Source organism: Eretmochelys imbricata, chromosome 2, assembly GCF_965152235.1.
Source record: "Eretmochelys imbricata isolate rEreImb1 chromosome 2, rEreImb1.hap1, whole genome shotgun sequence".
NCBI classification, from domain to species: Eukaryota; Metazoa; Chordata; order Testudines; family Cheloniidae; genus Eretmochelys; species Eretmochelys imbricata.
The window spans coordinates 160068006-160087323 of record NC_135573.1 but is presented as its reverse complement, the minus strand read 5'-3'; the positions used below and the strand labels follow the sequence as shown (position 1 = coordinate 160087323).

The 19318-nt window shown below is 40.3% G+C and overlaps 1 protein-coding gene across 1 annotated transcript in view; it reads right to left on the bottom strand.

Moving 5' to 3' along the window:
- The window catches only part of PTPN3 (protein tyrosine phosphatase non-receptor type 3), a 330984-nt gene that overhangs the window by 147476 nt on the left and 164190 nt on the right, over window positions 1–19318 (bottom strand). The window contains exons 8-9 of the mRNA XM_077809200.1: window positions 16070–16190; window positions 9738–9825 (exon numbers count right to left, since the gene is read on the bottom strand). Of these exons, the coding sequence (XP_077665326.1) occupies window positions 9738–9825; window positions 16070–16190 (209 nt within the window). The remainder of the gene's footprint in view (window positions 1–9737; window positions 9826–16069; window positions 16191–19318) is intronic.

The window sequence follows — 19318 nt, the reverse complement described above, 5'->3', positions numbered from 1 at the left end:
TGCTTATTACCTCCTGATTGTTCTAAACTTAGATATAAACTTTAAATATGGCTTTAATTTGTGTTTGTATTTTTTTTTCTTTCTTTATATAAGAATTAGCTGACAGGAGCACTGTATCTAATTTCTAGATTGCCTGCAAAAAAAGCCTGGAGTTTTCAGGTACCTAAGTAGCCCCTTGAATCACAATTAAAGTTGTTCCCCCCCAACCAAAATCTGAAATGATGCCCCTGGCTGGAGTGGGGCCAGACACCAGAACTGTATCTCCTGGATTCGCGATGACTTCCCAACTGGCACCCAGGCAGAATGAGGAGGAAGCCATGTGATGCAGATGTAACAGGAACAAGAGCTACACCTAGGCCATTGTGGGAAAGGGCCGGAGGAATAAGAACACAAGAGCTGCCACGCTGGGTCAGACCACGATCCACCTTACCCAGTATCCGGTCTCTGACAGTGGGCTGTACCAGAGCTTATGGGGGAATGTGCAGAAAAGGGAGGGATTCATGAGTCTTCCACACTCAGCTTCTTACTGTCAGAGGCTTCAGGTTGCACTGAGCATGGAGTGCATTCCTGACCACCCTGGCTAAAGCCATTGATGGACCTACCCTCCATAAACTTGAGTTCTTTTTTTAACCTAATTATGACCATCACCACATTTTATGACAATGAGTTCCACAAGTTAGTTGTGTGCTCTGTGAAAATGTACTTCCTCTTGTTTGTATTAAACCTGCTGCCTACTAATTTCATCAGGTGATCACTGGTTTTTGTACTGTGGGAAAGGGTAAACAACACTTTTCTATATATTTTTTCCACACCGTTCATGATTTCATGGATCTCTATCATATCCTTTGTTAGTTACCTCTTTTCTATGACGAACAGCCCTAATCTTTAGTTTCTCCTTGTATGGAAGCCATTCCATACTCATCGTCTTTGTTGACTTTCTCTGAACTTCTTCCAGTTGCACTATATCCTTTTTGAGATAGAGTGACAAGAACTGGAGACAGTATTCAAGGTGTGAGCACACTGTGTATTTAAATAGTGGCATTGTGATACTTTGTCTTATTTTCTATCCCTTTCCTAATAGTTCTTAGCGTATTGTCAGCCTTCTGACTGATGCTGAAGTTTTCAGAGGACTGTCCACAGTGACCACAAGATCTTTCTTGGGAAGTAATTGCTAATTTACAACCCATCATTGTTAGGGCCCTACCAAATTCACAGTCCATTTTAATCAACTTCATGGTCAAAGAATTTTAAAAATTGTAAATTTCATTATCTCAGATATTTAAATCTGAAATTTCACAGTCCTGAACTGGGACAGGGACAATTAACTGTAGGGGTCCTGACCCAATTCTGAAGACAGGAGCGCAGAAGGGTGGCATGGTATCGTATTGCCACCTTTACTTCTGCGAGGCTGCTGGCAGGGCACTTCCTTCAGAGCTGGGCACCTCGCCAACAGCAACTGCTCTCCAGCCATCCTGAAGACAGCGCAGAAGTAAGGGTGGCAATACTGCAAATCCCTACAATAACCTTGCAACCCCTCCCACCCCACAACCCTCTTTTTTTCGGGACCCCCAGTCTGAGAAACACTGGACTCCCCTATCTGTATAGTATAGGGTAAAAGTACATGTAGGACCAGATTTCGTGGTCCGTGACGCTTTTTTCAGGGCCATGAATTTGGTAGGGCCCTAATCATTGTATATGTATAGTGAGGATTATTTTTTCCAATACGCATTACTTTGAATTGATTGAATTTCATCTGCCATTTTGTTGCCAAGTCAGCAGTTTGAGAGCTCTCTCTAACTCCTTGTAGTCTGCTTTGGACTTAACTTGAGTAATTTTGTTATCACCTATAAAACTCTGACATTTCATTGTTTGCCCTCTTTTCCAGATAATTTATGAATATGTAGAACAGCAAAGATCCCAGAACACATCCTTCCATAATGAAGACTGACCATTTATTCCTACCCTTTGTCTACTGTCTTTCAAACAGTTACTGATTAATGAGAGGACCTTCCCTATTATACAATGGCTTCTAAGTTTCCTTAAGAGCCTTTGGTGAGGGATCTGGTCAAAGGCTTTCTGAAAATCCAAGCACACTACACTGACTGGATCGCGCTTGTCCACATGCTTGTTGACACCCTCAGAGAATTCTAACAGATTGGTGAGTCATGACTTCCCTTTACAAATGCCATGTTGACTCTTCCCCCCAACAAATCATGTTTATCTATGTGTGATAATTTTGTTCTTCACTGTAGTTTAAACCAATTTGCCTGGTTCCGAGTAGGCTGGAAATGGTATCAGAAGCCTGAGTGCAGATTCTGATTGGTTAAGGAGGAGAATGGGACTGGGACAAGGAGCAAGTGGTGGGGTACAGACAAGGACCATTTGGACAGGATGGGGCACAAGAGTCTGTGCCCACTAGAACATACTTTCCTCCAGTGCCTAGAATGGAACCCTATATCCCACACTCTTAGCATTCCTCTGCTGTGAGCAAATATCACCAAATTCCTCTCCTGTGAGCAAATATCACCAAATTCCTCTCTAGTGCTGATCTGCACAGAGGATGACAACCAGTTACTGCTATCAGTTACTCTGTTAACTTGTGGTAGAAATCTGGTGGATTTAACAGGTTCTAATCCTGCTGATGACTCACAATGGTGTCAATAGGATGCCACATGATGATTTTTTCTTAAACCCTGTAAGTTACATGAAAAAAATTACATTAAAAACAATCATCTTCCATCCAAATTCAAGCATTCAAAAGCTAGGCAATGTCAGAATTAAGATTGCACTGACATTTCCTAACTTTTGAGTGCTTGATTTTGTAACCTTAAGAATGTTCTTTTAACACAGTTTTTGCAAGTTGTCTATATTAAGTTTGATATATAGTGGATATATATATTGTTCAAAAAAATTGAAAAAACAATGTCTACTTTAAACTCAGTGTGCTGACAGGAATTAGACAGTGAAGTGAAGCAGTTAGTGTTTCTTCTCTGCTAGCAAAAAGGATATCTAGAGGAAGAATATTTGAGGAGTGTGCACGCCTAGGAATGTAAACTGTAACCCTAAAAAACCCTCTATACCAACAGGTGGAGTGTTCTCTGTTCTGCAACAAACTCTTGAGATGCCTGAAACACTCATTACACACATTGCTTTCATAGTATTTATCCAAAAAGGGAAAAGTGAGGAATCTAATAAAAATGTTTGTCATACCGATTCTCAATCTTTGTGAGATGGATGGATGGATGGATATTTAAGGAGTTTTGTATATGTACAGAGCTGACAACAGGTTTTGGGTTAGACAGAGAACACTGAATCACTGGTCTCTCTGTTGGCCAGGTAGATTAGCCATTGTAGGCCAACATGGAAGTCAACAGGAGACGACACCAGAGAATAAACCCCAGGGGATCATTCTGACTCTGGAAACAAAACAATGAAATTTTGGGGTATGAGAAGAAGGCAAAACAACACCTTTTTATCCTTTACTGAGGAAGCAAAAAGAACAGCGCTTTTTATATTCATGAAAGGGAGATCCCAGCCATGTTGGTTGGTGAAACTGAGAGACTGCTTTAGGCGACAAACCACTTCATACAAGGATTTCAGACTGTTAAAGTCAAGTTTAGACTCTAAGAAGCATGATATACGTTTTGTTTTATATGTAACCATTTCTGTTTCCATTACCCTTATTCAGTATCTCTTAAATTTTAGACTTTGATAAGAAATTTAGGATTATTTTTGCATTAGTAATGTATCGCAGGACTGTGATGTTATAAAGGATCTGATCCTGAGTTCTATCAGTCAAGCTGAGTGTATACTGCTGCCTTAGGAACAGCAAACCTGGTAATTTCTCTGAGAGTCCGGTGGTTAAGGGCTGGAGACTGCGGGGAGCGCTCCAAGGACTCAGGGGTTGCTGTGTGCCTATCACTAGCCTCCAGAAAGGGAGACCAGAACTACATGCAGCATTCAGGGTGTTGGCATACCATTGGTTTATATAATGTCATTATGATATTTTCTGTCTTATTATCTATCCCTTTCCTAACGTCTCCTAACATTTTGTTAGCTTTTTTGACTGCTGCTGCACATTGAGTGGATGTTTTCAGGAAACTATCCATGACGACTCAAAGCTCTCTTTTTTGAGTGGTAAAAGCTAATTTAGACCTCATCATTTTGTACATAAACTTGTGATTATTTTTTCCAATGTGCATTACTTTGCATTTATCAACACTGAATTTCACCTGCCATTTTGTTGGCCATTCACCCAATTTAGTGAAATTCCTTTGCAACTCTTCACAGTGAGCTTTGGACTTAACTATCTTGAATAATTTAATACTGACTGTACATTTTGCCATCTCACTGTTCACCCTTTTTTCCATTTTTCCCCCAAGTTTTCCATTTTATGATCTTATGCATTTAGCACTTTGAACATCAGGCCATTTAAGATACATCTATATGATACATTAAGATACTTCTCAGAGCTTGCGTCAACTGATTCAGGCTCGCACTAAGAAACTAAAAATAGCAGCATAGACTTCCCCACTTGCACTGAACCCTGTGCTCTGGGACACTCCCTCCTTGCTGGGTCTCAGAGCCCAGATGTCTATGCTGCTATTTTTAGCCCTGTAGAGTGAGCCTCCTGAGCCCAAGTCAACTGACCTGGGCTCTGCGACTCACAGTTACAAGTTTGTTTGTTTTTCCCCCACTGTAGACGTACCCTTAATTGGTTAGTGAACTTCAGTCTAATTTTAGGCAACTCACCTTAAAAGAACAACGGTTCCAGAACAAGTTAGTCGCCATTTTTTCCTCTTCATGTGATTGCATATGTCCATTCCTCTTCAGGAGACTCAAAGTCTGCTATAGCCACTTGAGCTAGAAATGCTGCTGAAGTTGCTCGGGATTTTGTCAAGTGTGTGCCATCACTATACCTGGCAAGGTTATATTGGTGATGTCATAGCAATCCACATGCAAGAGGAAATACATGACGAACAGCTGAGATGAGTATCAAAGCAATCTAGTCCTGTCCAAGTAAAAATGCCCTTCTGACATCTAAAGTATGGAGTTGCTCCTCATCTTTATGAGGATGAGGCTTAGGGAAAAAAACTGGTAAGTATATCGCTGGTAAGTCAAAAATTTTGGATGCTGGCCTAAGTACACTTTGTCTTTCTGAAAGACTGTGTAGGAGGGGTCAGCTACAAAGACTCAATTTCCCCATCCTCCTCACAGAGGTAACTGCTACCAAAAATGCCCCTTTCATGGCTAGATGAAGAGCAGGTAGCCACTGGTTCAAAGGGTGGACCCATCAACCTTGCTGATATGAGATTCAAAACCCGGGTAGGGAAAGGATGTGTCTCTTGGTGATATAATCTGTCCAGACCCTTTAAGATCCTAATTAACGTAGGATTGGAAAATACTGAGTGACTTGTGACTGAAGGGAAGAAGCAGAGATAGCTGCCAAATGAACTCTGATAGAACTATCAGATAAGTCTGGCTGTTTCAGGTGGAACAAATAGTCCAGAACATGTATAAAAGTGTAGACTGGCAAAATCTCTTTTCCCTAAGACCATGAGAACTGCTTCCATTTTAGCAGTAAGTGCACCTAGTCAAAGACTCTCTCTTATTCAGGAGAAAGTTTGTTTTGCACAGTCTCTAAAGAGACCACCTCCTGAGACATTAACCATGGAGCATCTAGGCTGGGAGATGGAGAGCATCAGGGTTGGAATCAAGCAGGCGACCGTGGTCCTGTGAGATCAGGTCTGATTCTGGAGGAAGTGTCAAGAGAGGCCTGGTGGAGAGAGACAGCAAAGTAGAGAACCAATGCTGATTAGACAACACCAGTGCTGTGAGGATTATGTGAACATGATCCTGCTCAACCTTGAGCAATGTTCTGGGAAAGCGTGGAATAGAAGGGTAAGCATACAGCAGTTTGTCTTTCCAGAACATGAGGAAGGCGTCTGCGAGAGATCCCTGACTGTGACCTGCTCTGTGGGGGGGAGGGATAGCTCAGTGGTTTGAGCATTGGCCCGCTAAACCCAGGGTTGTGAGTTCAATCCTTGAAGGGGCCATTTAGGGATCTGGGGCAAAAATTGGGGATTGGTCCTGCTTTGAGCAGGGGGTTGGACTAGATGACCTCCTGAGGTTCCTGATTCTTGGACAGAAGAGTCAGCAATTCCAGTTGTGGCAAGCAGGAAACAGGGCTACGTGAGGCCCCACATATGACTGAAAAATTAGTCTTATAGCAGGCCTGTGAGATCACTCACGTTCTCTGCTGAAAGACCTGTTCAAGTGGTCTGCCAAACTGTTCTCAATCTCTGGTGGGGAGATGCATTGAGGTGAATCCTGCTGGTGATACAAATCTCCCAAAGCTATATCACTTTTTCACGGAGATGATCTGACATCACCCTCCACGTCTGTTCACAGTGAACATTGCTGCTGAGTTGTCTGGGAGGAGGAAAGCCCAACGTGGAGATGAATGGCCCTCAACTTTCACACATTTATGTGGAGAACTAAATCTTGTTGTGAACAGACACCTTGAGTCTTCGGATTTCCTAGGTCGATGGTTTTCAACCTTTCCACACTACTGTACCCCTTGCAGGAGTCTGATTTGTCTAGTGTACTCCTACTTTCACCTCACTTAAAAATACTTGCTTACAAAATCAGACACAAAAATACAAAAGTGTCACAGCACACTATTACTGAAAAATTGCTTACTTTCTCATTTTTACTATATAATTATAAAATAAATCAACTGGAATATAAATATTGTATTTACATTTAAGTGTATAGTATATAGAGCAATATAATCAAATCACTGTCTGTATGAAAGTTTAGTTTGTACTGACTTCACTAGTGCTCTGTTGTAAAACTAGGCAAATATCTAGATGAGTTGATGTACCTCCTAGAAGAACTCTGCGTACCCACAGGGGTACACGCACCACTTGATGAGAACCATTGCCCCAGGGGAGCCCCCCGCCCCAACCTAGAGAAGAAACATCCATAACCAGAATCAATGCATGTAGGGGAGTAGCAAAGAAACTCCAATACACATATTGGTTGGATCCATCCACCAATCCAAAGAGGCTAACATTCCTGTAGGCACTCAAGCCAGCATGTCTAATGGGTGGCAGGTTGGGGAGCGTACTGAGCTTACTCATCTCTGCACGATCATGAAATGAAGTCTGTCATGCCCAAATATATATGTGCAGGAAGCTATATGCTCCACAAGTCTGAGACAGTTCCTTACAGTCATGACTGGATGGGCTTTTAGATCTGAAGAAATGGCTAACATTATCTGAAATCTGGTTTTCAGGACTGCTCCTTTGAAGTCGATCATCTGGAGACTGACTTCTCATTGGTCAGCAAATCCAAAACTCTGAAGAGGGACCGGATCTTGGCCATACTTCATTTTACCTGTCTCTTGGGCTAATCCTTTACTAATTGGGCTAATCCAGTTATGGAAGTACTTGTATCCGTTTTCTTTAGAAACACAGCCACCACCACCACTACGCATTTTGTAATTACTCACAGGGCCGTGTATAGATCAATTGGTAGGAATGTAAACTGATCCTGGGTGTTAACTAGAAATTTTAGAAATCTCGTGCGGCTTTGACAGATAGCCACATGAAAATATGCATCACTCAAGTCAAGGGCAGTGTACTAGTCACTGGGATCAAGGGAGGGAATAATGGAGACTAGAGTGACCATACAAAACCTTATTTTCTTTATACATTTATTCAGCTCTTGCAGATCTTATATGGCTCCGAGACCCTCCTGTGCCTTTGGAATCAGGAAGTAGTGTGAATAAAGCCCCTTCCCTTTGTGCAGGAGGAACCTCATCTGTAGCTCCTAAATAGAAAAGAGACTTCATCTCTTGAAAGAGGACAACCTTGTGAGAGTGGGTTTTTGAAGAGAGATGAGGAAGCTGGAGGAACTGAAATAAACTGAAGAGTGTATCCAAGTTTCATAGGGCTTGGAACCCATTGATCTGTGGTAATATGCACCCAAGCACACAGGAAGTTGGACAACCTGCTGGAAAAAATGGGTGGGAGAAACTGGTGTAACGCAGACTAGTAAACTGCCCTCAATATGGCAATCAAATAGACTGCTTGGCATTTCCAGGCTGCCTGGAAACAGTCCGAGAGGAAGAAAAATGCAGATTCCTCCTCCTGTGATTCTTCCCCATCTTTCCGGACTGATCAGAATGTCTAGCCATGAATAGGTGACAAAGCTGGAATGACTGAGGGAGGAACGGTTTCTTTTTATGGTATGGGGTATAAATTCCTGAAGACTTCAACTTAGCCCTCAAGTCCCTCAGACTGTGAAGTTTCTCATCAGTGTGCGGCAAAAGAAGAGTTGGACCGTCAAAGGGTAGACCATGTATAATATGCTGGCCCTCCTGTGGAAAAACCAACAATTAGAGCCATGAGCACCTGTGCATCACTACTGTAGATGTCATGGCTCTGATTGCAGTATCTGCCCCATCCAGTGCAGCCTGAAGAGACGTCCTGGCAGCCATATTGCCCTCTTTCAGTACTGCCAGAAACTCCTGTCTGGCATCCTCTGGCAATTTTTACATGCATTTAAGGACATCATCTCAGAAGGAGAAATCGTATGTAGTCATCAGGGCTTGCTGGTTCACAATATAACACTGCAGGCCAGCAGTGCAATACATTTTTCCACCTAAAAGATCTAATTTCTTTGCCTCCCTTTGCGGTGGAAGAAGGCTGTCCTTGACATTCCTTTCATTTGGTGCCAAAACCACCAAGGACCCCGGGAAGGGCTGTGTGTAGAAATGTTCAAATCCCCAGGAAGGAACATGGTATCTCCACTCAGCCCTCTTAGCTATTGGAGGCAAGGATGATAGCATTTGCCACAATACCTTTGTGGTCTCCAATATGGTCTCACTTATAGGGAGCATCAGAATGAAAGTCCTATCAACCCCAATATATCACTCACCTATGAGAGGACAGCAGCAATGTTTTATCAGGAAAATAAGTGCATAAGCTCTGCTAAGAGACGTTCTTGTTCTACAATATGACCAACTATGACAGTAACTGAGACATAGCAACAAGAGGAAGAGCACAATGAAATCACATTGAGGAGAGCTCACCATTTATATTACACAAAATAAAGGTGCAATTAGACTTCAGTATGCCATCATGTGACCTATTTGGCACACTAGGACAGAAGACCTCTCTCTTGAGAAAACTACCCATTATGGTGCCCATTTATAATCATTTTCAGACCCATCCTTCATATTTTTGCATGTTAGTAGCTGGAGACCCAAGACTTAGATTTAGGGGTGAAAGAATATACTGAAGAAGTAAAGGGTCAGGATTCTTAAGGATGCATTAGAACACAAAGTGATACTGAAGACTTCTGCCAGCCATGCCACTAAAATAGCCACTTATTTTCCCAGTACTTAACACACACGAATCTAGTTTACTTTCCCCCTTCAAGCAAATATTTTGTTCCCTAAAATCTTGCACAGTATCAAAGACAGAATGTCCTCAAATGAGGGGGAAAACTATTCTATAAATTCAATTTAATTTACTGACAAAACTAGAGATGTTTTTATGTCAAATGCAAAGTTGAGAAATATAATACAAATTAAGTTGAAAACAAAATACAGTGCAGCCATTACTGAAATGCTACTGTTTTCACTGTTAATGAAAGACTCTTGTCTTAAAAACAGTATTCATAAATTCAATTATTTTTCCAAGCAAAAAATGACAACGTAAACATACTCTACCACTGTGTAATTCTACTCCATAGAATTCAAGGGTTCGTGCTATGTTTATATAGCAGGACTCTGCTTCAGATTGCTTGAGACCACTAAAGGAAAAAACAAAAAAGTTATTAATTTTAACTACATTAAGTTAGAACAAGAAATTAAGCTTACTGACTTGACTATTTTAACTTATTACAAATGTTTCTTTTCAAAGCAGAAGAATCCTGTAGTCTGGAGGCCGACAGATTAATCATACCTGCAAATACCACAGAAGCAGCTAAAAGATTCAGTATTTTAGCTCCTTCTAGACTCCTCCTATATAATCCAGGGAATTGTATCACAGTCCCATCTGAGCGTAAGAATGGCCATACTGGGTCAGACCAAATGTCCATCTAGCCCACTATCCTGTCTTCCAACAGTGGCCAGTGCCAGGTGCCCCAGAGGGAATGAACAGAACAGGTAATCATCAAGTGATCCATTCCCTTTCACTCATTCCCAGCTTCTGGAAAACAGAAGCAACTTTCAAAGTCTGAACCTTTAAATAACTAAAAACATAGAGCATAACTATTCACAGGGGTGGAAAAGATTTCAGACCAATTACTATTCTCACAGTCATGCTTGTGCTCCAGTCTGGTGATTAACTGAAAGTAGCAAGCAGCCTACCCCAAAGAATAAGCAGAGGAAGAGCAGAATGAAAGGAAGACAATTAAAGAAAAGCAGACTGTAAAACCCAGCAACCAAAAAAGCAAGATCTGAAGAAATTACATCTACTTTAGTGTTTTATGAATTAAAAAAGAAATGGTCAGAAAGCCACTCTGCAAATTTCCTCATAAAACCTTCTATTTGTTTTTGCCAGAGATGTGGTAACAGACCTTGATGAATGTGCTGCAAGATTTGGAAGAGGTTTTCCCCCAGTCTTCTTGTAAGCTTCTTCATTTGATAACCTGAACTACTGGGATATGTTGGCTTTGAAGCTTTCACACCTTTGTTCTTCCCAGCATAGGAGAGGAACAAGACATGAAATTTCCTAATTGGAAATAATTTGATCTGTAGGTATCAGGTGTCACCATCTGACCTTCTGAAACTCAATGCATTTAAGGCAAAACAAACTAAGAGTTACATCCTGGTAAAGGTTTCAGAGTAGCAGCCGTGTTAGTCTATATCCGCAAAAAGAACAGGAGTACTTGTGGCACCCTAGAGACTAACGAATTTATCTGAGCATAAGCTTTCGTGGGCTACAGCCCACTTCATCGAAAGGAAGTATAATGATGAAGGAAGCCAAGTCCAACTTAGTTACTGCCCTAAAGGATCTAGGAATGAGAGGAGAAAAAGCCAACTATTTGCCACATGAACTTCTGAAGGCAGTTGAGTGAGGTACCTTGATTTGAGAGTCCTGAGGCTAATGAAGCTATCGAATGACCTGGAATCAGGAACTGTAAGAAACTGACATGGCCTTACAGCTATAGTAAGAAAACCAGGTTATGAAGACTTTCCAGATGCAGTAGTAACTCTAGATCAGGGGTTCTCAAACTTCATTGCACCGCAACCCCCTTCTGAAAACAAAAATTTCTACATGATCGGGGGGAGGGGGTGGGGAGGGGACCTGAGCCTGCACAAGCCCTGCCGCCTCAGGCACGGGGGCCAAAGCCTGAGTCCAAGCCCAGGGCGCCTGGCCTGCACAAGCCCTGCCGCCTCAGGCACGGGGGCCAAAGCCTGAGTCCAAGCCCCGCTGCCCTGGGCGGGGGGACCGAAACCCTTGGACTTCAGTCCCATACCCCAGAAAGTCTAACACCAGCCCTGGCAACCCTATTAAAACGGGGTCGTGACTCACTTTGGAATCCTGACCCACAGTTTGAGAACAGCTGCTCTAAATGTAAAATCCTTCCTAAATCATAGTATCATAGAATATCAGGGTTGGAGGGGACCTCAGGAGGTCATCTAGTCCAACCCCCTGCTCAAAGCAGGACCAATTCCCAATTTTTGCCCCAGATCCCTAAATGGCCCCCTCAAGGATTGAACTCACAACCCTGGGTTTAGGAGGCCAATGCACAAACCACTGAGATATCCCTCCCCCTGAATTAAAGGAAGCCATCTAGCAGATGCTCAGTATAAACCCTCACATCCATTCTCTCAAATTCCATGCAATGAAATATGTCCGTTAGTCTGTCTGGAAGTGGCCACTACACTGACCACTGCAACAACAGATCTTTAGCAGGACTTAAAGACATCTCCAACCAGGAAAACCAGGGCCAACAATGTCAAAAAAGAATGAAGTGGATTACATTGACTATGTCTTTCTCTGATCACTGTGACAACACTAGGAAACAGTGACTTGAGAGGATGACATATATCAAAGGGTATAATCATAACTATCCACCATTCTTTCCTGAGGTCCAGGTAGTTTACTCAGAGCTGCAGTTCCACTGACTGCTGCATCTAGGAACTTGCCAAAAGGACACTGTTCTTTGAACATTGCCTGGAATAGGAAAAGTCTTGGAGATGTCTGCATCCTATGACTGCAACCCAACACATCTCCTACTATGTTGGAACAGTAGAGAGAAATCACATTCATTTAGTTATCTGACAGTTGGTTTATATAGAAAATTAAGAACTGAAGTCTGTGTGTTTATGAGTCCTATCTACTGTATTTGAAAAATTTTGGTAAGGGCCTTAATTCTACTAAGGTGGAGGAAAACACACACCATATGCCTACAGAAAAGCAGCAGATGTAGTATCATAAGCCCTAAACTAAACAACAGAATTTAATCATAAGTCTGTGTACATAACCTGCATGAAACCTGTAGGTGTCCAGAAAAATCAAAGGAGGAGTCAGAGGACAAGCATAAAATTCCCACCTGCTCCAGTGAAGAGAAATGTTTGGTCACCTAACCAGAGACAGTTTGTCAGCATGTTTAGTGGACAAGCTGAAACTACTCCTCATATCTCCTCCTGGCAGTCCATACCCAAAACCAAGAGTTAGTGATGTGTCTGGAACCCCTCATGCTGGGTATAGATAGCATATGTTACCCCAAAACAGAACTGTAGTTCCTGTAGCTTTTGCCCTAGGGTTAAAGTGTTTATCCTTTTCCTCAAGATTGCTTATCAAACTTGGCTACTTTCTTAACATTTTGTCTAACTACCCCAAAAGCATGTTACCAGTTTGGATCAGGTGGATTCCAGAGACTGTGTCTACCTCTTACGATCACAGTCAGTTGGCTCTCCTAGCTACTATGGTACAAAATAAAGAATGATCAGAAAACCTTGTTATAAAAATCACATATCTACATAGAGGAGAAATCTTTTTGTAGATTTAGAATTTTTTGTGTGAGCTGAAATAAAGGACAGCCAAGATTCCTGAACATCTGCAGCATTATCAATTAGTTATGGTGTCAACAGCTTTCCTAGCAGATAGTGTGCACACACCAGTGTCTAGAACAAGTGTATTCAGGAGACTGAGGTGCACTTCTGTGAGCTGGACTCAATCTCTCTCCCAGCTATGGCAGTGCAATGGAGAGAGATATGAAGGTCTTGGGTCAGAAACCGCACTGTGCATGAGTTTGTCAAGTTTGTAGCATCTTTGTGTGACCTTATCATTCCATCAGTTCCTCTTTTAGGACTATTGAAGGCAATAACTCAAACGGGAAACCTGAAAGAGATAAAGCAGGACATGGCTGTTTACAGTGCAGTCCCGTAATCCCTATAAAGGGACAGAATTTAAAGGGGACAATCTGGTCTAGGAATTATGTATGGCCTATGGCAGATTTTGCTAACTCATGTCAGATTAGACAGTCTATCATACCAAATAAACATAATTCCCCAGGGACCCTACTAAAGGATGGGAAAAAATACCTTTATATATTTTTCCTTCTAATGGACTCCACTTAGGATACAGAAATTGCCGTATTGGATCAGATCCTGGGTCTAGCTAATGTAGTATCCTGTCTCAGACACTGGCAATCACCAGATACTTCCAAGGAGGAAGCAAGAAATACCACACTAAGCAGATGTGGAATAATCAGACCCTTCATGAAGGTCTCATTGGCCTTAACCCCCAAGCAGAAGGTTTCAAAGGAGGGATTAGGCCCATTAGGAAGTATGAGGTTCTTTAGTAGGCAAATCTTCCCATGGATTGTCTCCTCAATTATCAACATCTGATTGCTTCAAATGAGGCAGTTAAACTCCTTGATTATCTGTATTTTGGTGTACCTGCTGAGTTAATTACCATCACCTATTACAAATAAGTATCACAAACACCTGACTCCAGTATTTAAGTACTCAGAGAGGAGTCTGAGGAGAAAAAGGAATCTCTTTTCTCACAGGCCCCATCTTTATCCATATCCATACTGTCCATTCACTGAAAAGACGACAGCTGTCTGTGGTGAGGATTTGACTTCAACCCATCCATTCAGTGCCCCTTCACAATCCTTCACTGGCAAGAGTGATTTCTAACAGTCCCCCACCATTTTCAATTAACTTACTTATATCTGCACCCAGTGTGCAGGTTTCTAGCCACACCAGTAACCCCACATTTTTGGTACAGACTGCCAGCAGGGATGGGAGAAGTCAGCTTCAGCTTGTCCACTCAAAGTGAACAACAGCCCTGATTAGCAGTTGCCTTTGACAGGTAGAGCCAATAATCCCTTACAGTTTGGGTGTTACCTCACTTGTGCCCAGGGTTTGGCTGTCTGACTACTCCCAATATTCCATGCCAAGGGCCTGGAGATGTCAATAGGGGAGGGAGTAGACAAAGTGCAGGACAGTACCAAAGAGGAACTGCCAGAACCCTTGGGTCTACGGCCTAGATCCTTGAACTAAGAGAAGAGCTGCTGTGAAAAAGCTGTTCCCTGTGGTACAGAAGCAACGTACAGGGGCTGTGATGCAGCACATAGGCTTCTATGGTAGAAGACTGGAAGACACCAAGATCTTTATCATATTTCCTTCTGTGGCCTTTGTGGTCCAGTTAATTCAATCCACTCATCACAGTCTAGAAGATTCCTTCTATACGTGAGGACCAATTTTCCTTTAGTGTTATCCATCTTCATCTAAGACACTAATATTCAATGGATGCAAGACTTCTTTTTTCACTTAAAGTGAATTAAATACCTTCCCCTTCCTACCCAACTAATGCTTGCTAGTTACACCTCACCAAACAAGCAACGCACAATTAAAAGGGTAAAAAGTGACAGATAGATTCAAATTTTTATTTTTGAACGACCTTTACATTTTTTATTTTTGCCTAGAAGACTGAACTTAATTATAATTTAGTTCAATTTGAAGTATTTGTTATGAAAAAGGACATAAAGATTAAAAAGTAAGCCAAATTTTAAATTTGATTTTAGATGAATTTTAAGTAGTCAGAAAATTAAAAAGATATTGTAGTGTTTTTTTTCCTGTGTGTTGCAGTCTAAAGGAGAAAACTTTAGAAGAGAAATACGAAGTACTATGCATAATGTAGCACGGAAGTTAACTACTGTCCTGAAAATATCCTCTTTCCTGACTCCTGACCAACAGACTTCCCTTAAAGATACTCAATCCTGATAGCAAATCTCAACTGTCACACATTAAAATCCATTCAACGCATCTCTGAGATTAAAACAAAAATGGAAAATTTCATCTCAAAAGTAATCTAAACAAGTTATGAAAACAAAAAGAAGTCACAATGTAAATTAGAATTCTAACTTCACTCTAGTCAAACATTTGCTAATGCCTTTAATAACTATCAACACAGTACTAGCTGTGTTAGTAACATACATATAGTCAATAAAAATGTTTCCCCACTTATCCCACACAGCAAACTTCAGCAGATATGTCAAAGGAATCAAGAAATCTAGCCACAGAATACATGCATACACAATGCATTTTTTGACTAATAACTAACAGCCATAATGATACAAAACATTAAAATGACATATCTGGACAGCTGTAATTAGCTACCACCTTTTCTCTCTTAAACAGAAAGCCCACAAATTATTCATGCTTTCCATAGCCTGATGAGAATCCCACAGGATTCTGATCATGGTCCAAAGGCCTCTAAAAAGGAGCTCTCAAAGAAATGCCCTCAATGTCTACCTGACACCAACATTAATTTATTATACTTTAATTGAGCCACTGATTTTATATCAAGATTTGTTTTTAAAATTAACTTATGCTACATTCCTTTGTACATACGTTTTGAATACATATATTTCAAAATCAGAAAGCTTAAGCTTATTAAAAACAATATTAATGTAACATTCACCAGATTAAACTTTCAGGAACATTAACCTTCCCTCCCCTCCCAAATTTTCAACCTCATGAGGTGGAGGGGAAGGAGAGGGAATGGGAAAGATATTAAAAGTATGTGCTTACCTGTGCTGTTCATGTAGTGATTCAACTTTGGTTAAAAAATCTTCGTTCTGATCTGGTATGAAGCAATAATTTGAGAGATATCCTGAAAGATGTACTGAAGAGTTATAGTCTCCAAACTGAGCTGTTAGGGGAAAAAAACACATGCACAGAAAGGTTTCATAGATAGCCATATCTCATGTAAATACTGTTTATGGGAACTCCCCCCTCCACACTACATGGCATATTAACCAAAAGTAAGTACAGTTGTGGAAAACTGCAAGAATTAAAGATTATTTCTCACTGACCAGTTTTGTTTAACCTATCCATACTTTTGCTTCGTATGCCATAACAGATCTTGTTAGACTGCACATATTGCACCAGCAAAGAATATAACCATGTAAAATGTCACAGATGAAACAGAACTGTCTAAATCAGGAAAATCAAACTGAGCCGATTTGATGTGTGTGGCCCCATTACAGATAAAGAATCTGCAGAATGAAAATTCATTTTTTTAAATGTCTTGTATTTAAAACTATAAAGAAAATCTTCCAAACTTTAACTAACATTGTTTTGTCCCATTATAACTACCGAGTTGTTATTTATCCATCTCCATCTTAACTGAGGGTTTAAGTTTGTCATGATAACCAATTCTTAATTTGTGCATGGATTTACAACAATCATATATGCACAAATGGCCAAATAAACAAAGGATAGAAACAGTGTTCTATACAAGTGCCCATAATAATATTTTCCCACTGAGTGATGCTGAATACAACAGTAAAGTCAAAAATGGACATATTCTCTAGCAATGGGATATCTGCTATAAATTGAAAGACAGCATATGGCCCTAACTTTGTAGCCTCAGTCCATGGACAAAAGTCAAAGATGTAACTCAGCCCTTTCCACAAAATAAGTTTGACACCCTTTGTCTAAAGAGCACCCTTTATGGATAGCAAGTAAGAATTTGTTATGTTTTTTTGTTGTTGTTTTGGTGTTTTGTTTTGATTCAAGCACCTACCTGCTGCTAAAAGAATTACCTAGAACTAATTTCAATGGAATTCCAAGTTCACAAGTACAGATGTACCCAAATGACTCCGCAGTAATGCTTTCATATGCCAATCAAAATTACTGAAGTAATGTGATACTATGCAAATCACTAGAACCTGAACTATTTTTCTTAGCACAGAACAAACAGTACTTATTATAAAACATTTAAAGCATTACAAATATAGAAAAAGTTACTTGTAAGATATTTGGTGGATAAGCACAAGAAGAATGGTCTGCATTGCAGAAGTTTCAGTATACAATAAAGCCTTGGCCAAATCACACAAATAAAGTACATTTTTCTAAATAAGACGTCATTATTTTACAAAAATTTTAAAGGCCATGAAATATGAAATGACAGGTTAGCCAAAGAATTAATATTTCTTCATAAAAGAACCTGTAGCACAACAACTGTAGGATACCTAAAACAGAGGGAATGCCGAATTTAGGAATACTGGCCAATTAAGATACGAAGGAAAAATCTCTATGCCATATGAACCTTAACTACTGAGATATAAAAGAATGAAAGCTGTCAGCACCTGGAAAAATACAGTCCCATAGCTACTTGTCAGCACCAACTGGGGTCACAACATATATTTAAATAGAAGAGAATATGAAAGGACAAACATGAAGTAATTTAGTTTGGTTACTGTAATGTTCCTACTGTCCTTTGCTCCTAAATGCCTTTGAAAGCAGCTTAATTTTTGTACTAGTTAGCAAAACACACTCTTGACAGAAAGATTCGGATTTAATGATAAATATCTAAACAAACTTTAACAATGTTTGTCAAACATTAACTCTTCCTTTGAAAGCAAACCACTCACTTGCATGAACTGTGCCAAACCGAAAAAATTCCATGTATTGCAACACATTAATGTAGATCCAGGCCAATACCCTGCACAGATGTGCACAACTAAAGGCTAAGGTTATAGAAACACAAACTTATGAACAGTTTATCCAAAGTAATATATGCTTAATAATGGTATCAAAATAAAATATGCACATTTCAGACAACTGTGTTTTGACTGGAGAGTATATTTATTTTTCCTTTCCAGCAATTAAGATTTCTCAATCTCTTCCATATAATCTCTGACCCAATATTTTTGTTTTTTTGGGCTAAACTGAGGCTTTTTTGTGTTTTTTCATACCTAAGTTGGTCTGAAGCATATTCTTGTCAACAAGAGACTACATTGCCAAAAATAGTACATCTTAATTTTCTACTTCAAAATTTATGCTTGTGTTTCTTATTGTAATTTTACCTTCTCTAAAGAGAGCACCTATTGCTCAGTGATTCATTATGAGGTTGGGGTCTTCTAGTTCATCTTCCAAATATGTAGGCGCCTCTCCCCCCCCTTCCCCCCCTCCTTTCTTCCTAGCTAGGGACGTCCTTGATGTCAGGCCAGCAAGGAGGCACAGGTTAGACTTGCATCTCCAACTCTCCAGACAACTGCCGTAGTTGAAGAGATTAACTGTAATAAATGCTGCTTAGTACACACTGTAGAAGAGTAGTCTCAAGCATCATCCCACATTTCTTTTTAATTATCTTTTTAATTCCATTCCAAACAATGGAAAATAATTAGGATGTTTTATCTTTCCTGCTTGTGGGCATCTGATGGTCTATGATTCATTGTAACTGGGAAGTAACCAGAAGTATAACAATCTCAACAAACATGAAGAAATCAATCTTTAAGGAAACGGAGCCAAGGGGAGTGGGATGGGATGGGGAGGGACACATACCTCTCATTTGAATGTGCACTGATCATTTAAAATGTATCTGAAAAGTTTTAATAAAGAAAAATCAAAGAAAAAAACCCTGAACCATTCATTCAAAAAGCCATACTAAACAAGGAGAGCACACCTATTTAATAGTGCTCAGTCAACAAATGCAATAAAGACCAAATAGCCAAGTGGCAAATTCCTTGGAGGAACCCTTAAGATAATATGCCTCACAAGTAACATGGTTGTGAGAGTCCTCAACGAGGTAAAAGGATCTTTTACAAACATTTAAAGGCCTGAAAAATTCCTGTGTGTCTGTCTATATATATAGTGGATATGGATGCTTTGTGGCCCTGGCCTCCCATGTAATCCTAAAAATGATTCAGATTTTCTCCAAGGTTTAGTTTTGTATAAAATAATTTAACTGCTTGGTTAAAGTGTGTAACAGTTTCTCTTGGTTGTTGAAAGGCTTAGGTCATACACAAGGTAGATAAAAGGACTTGGGAAGGG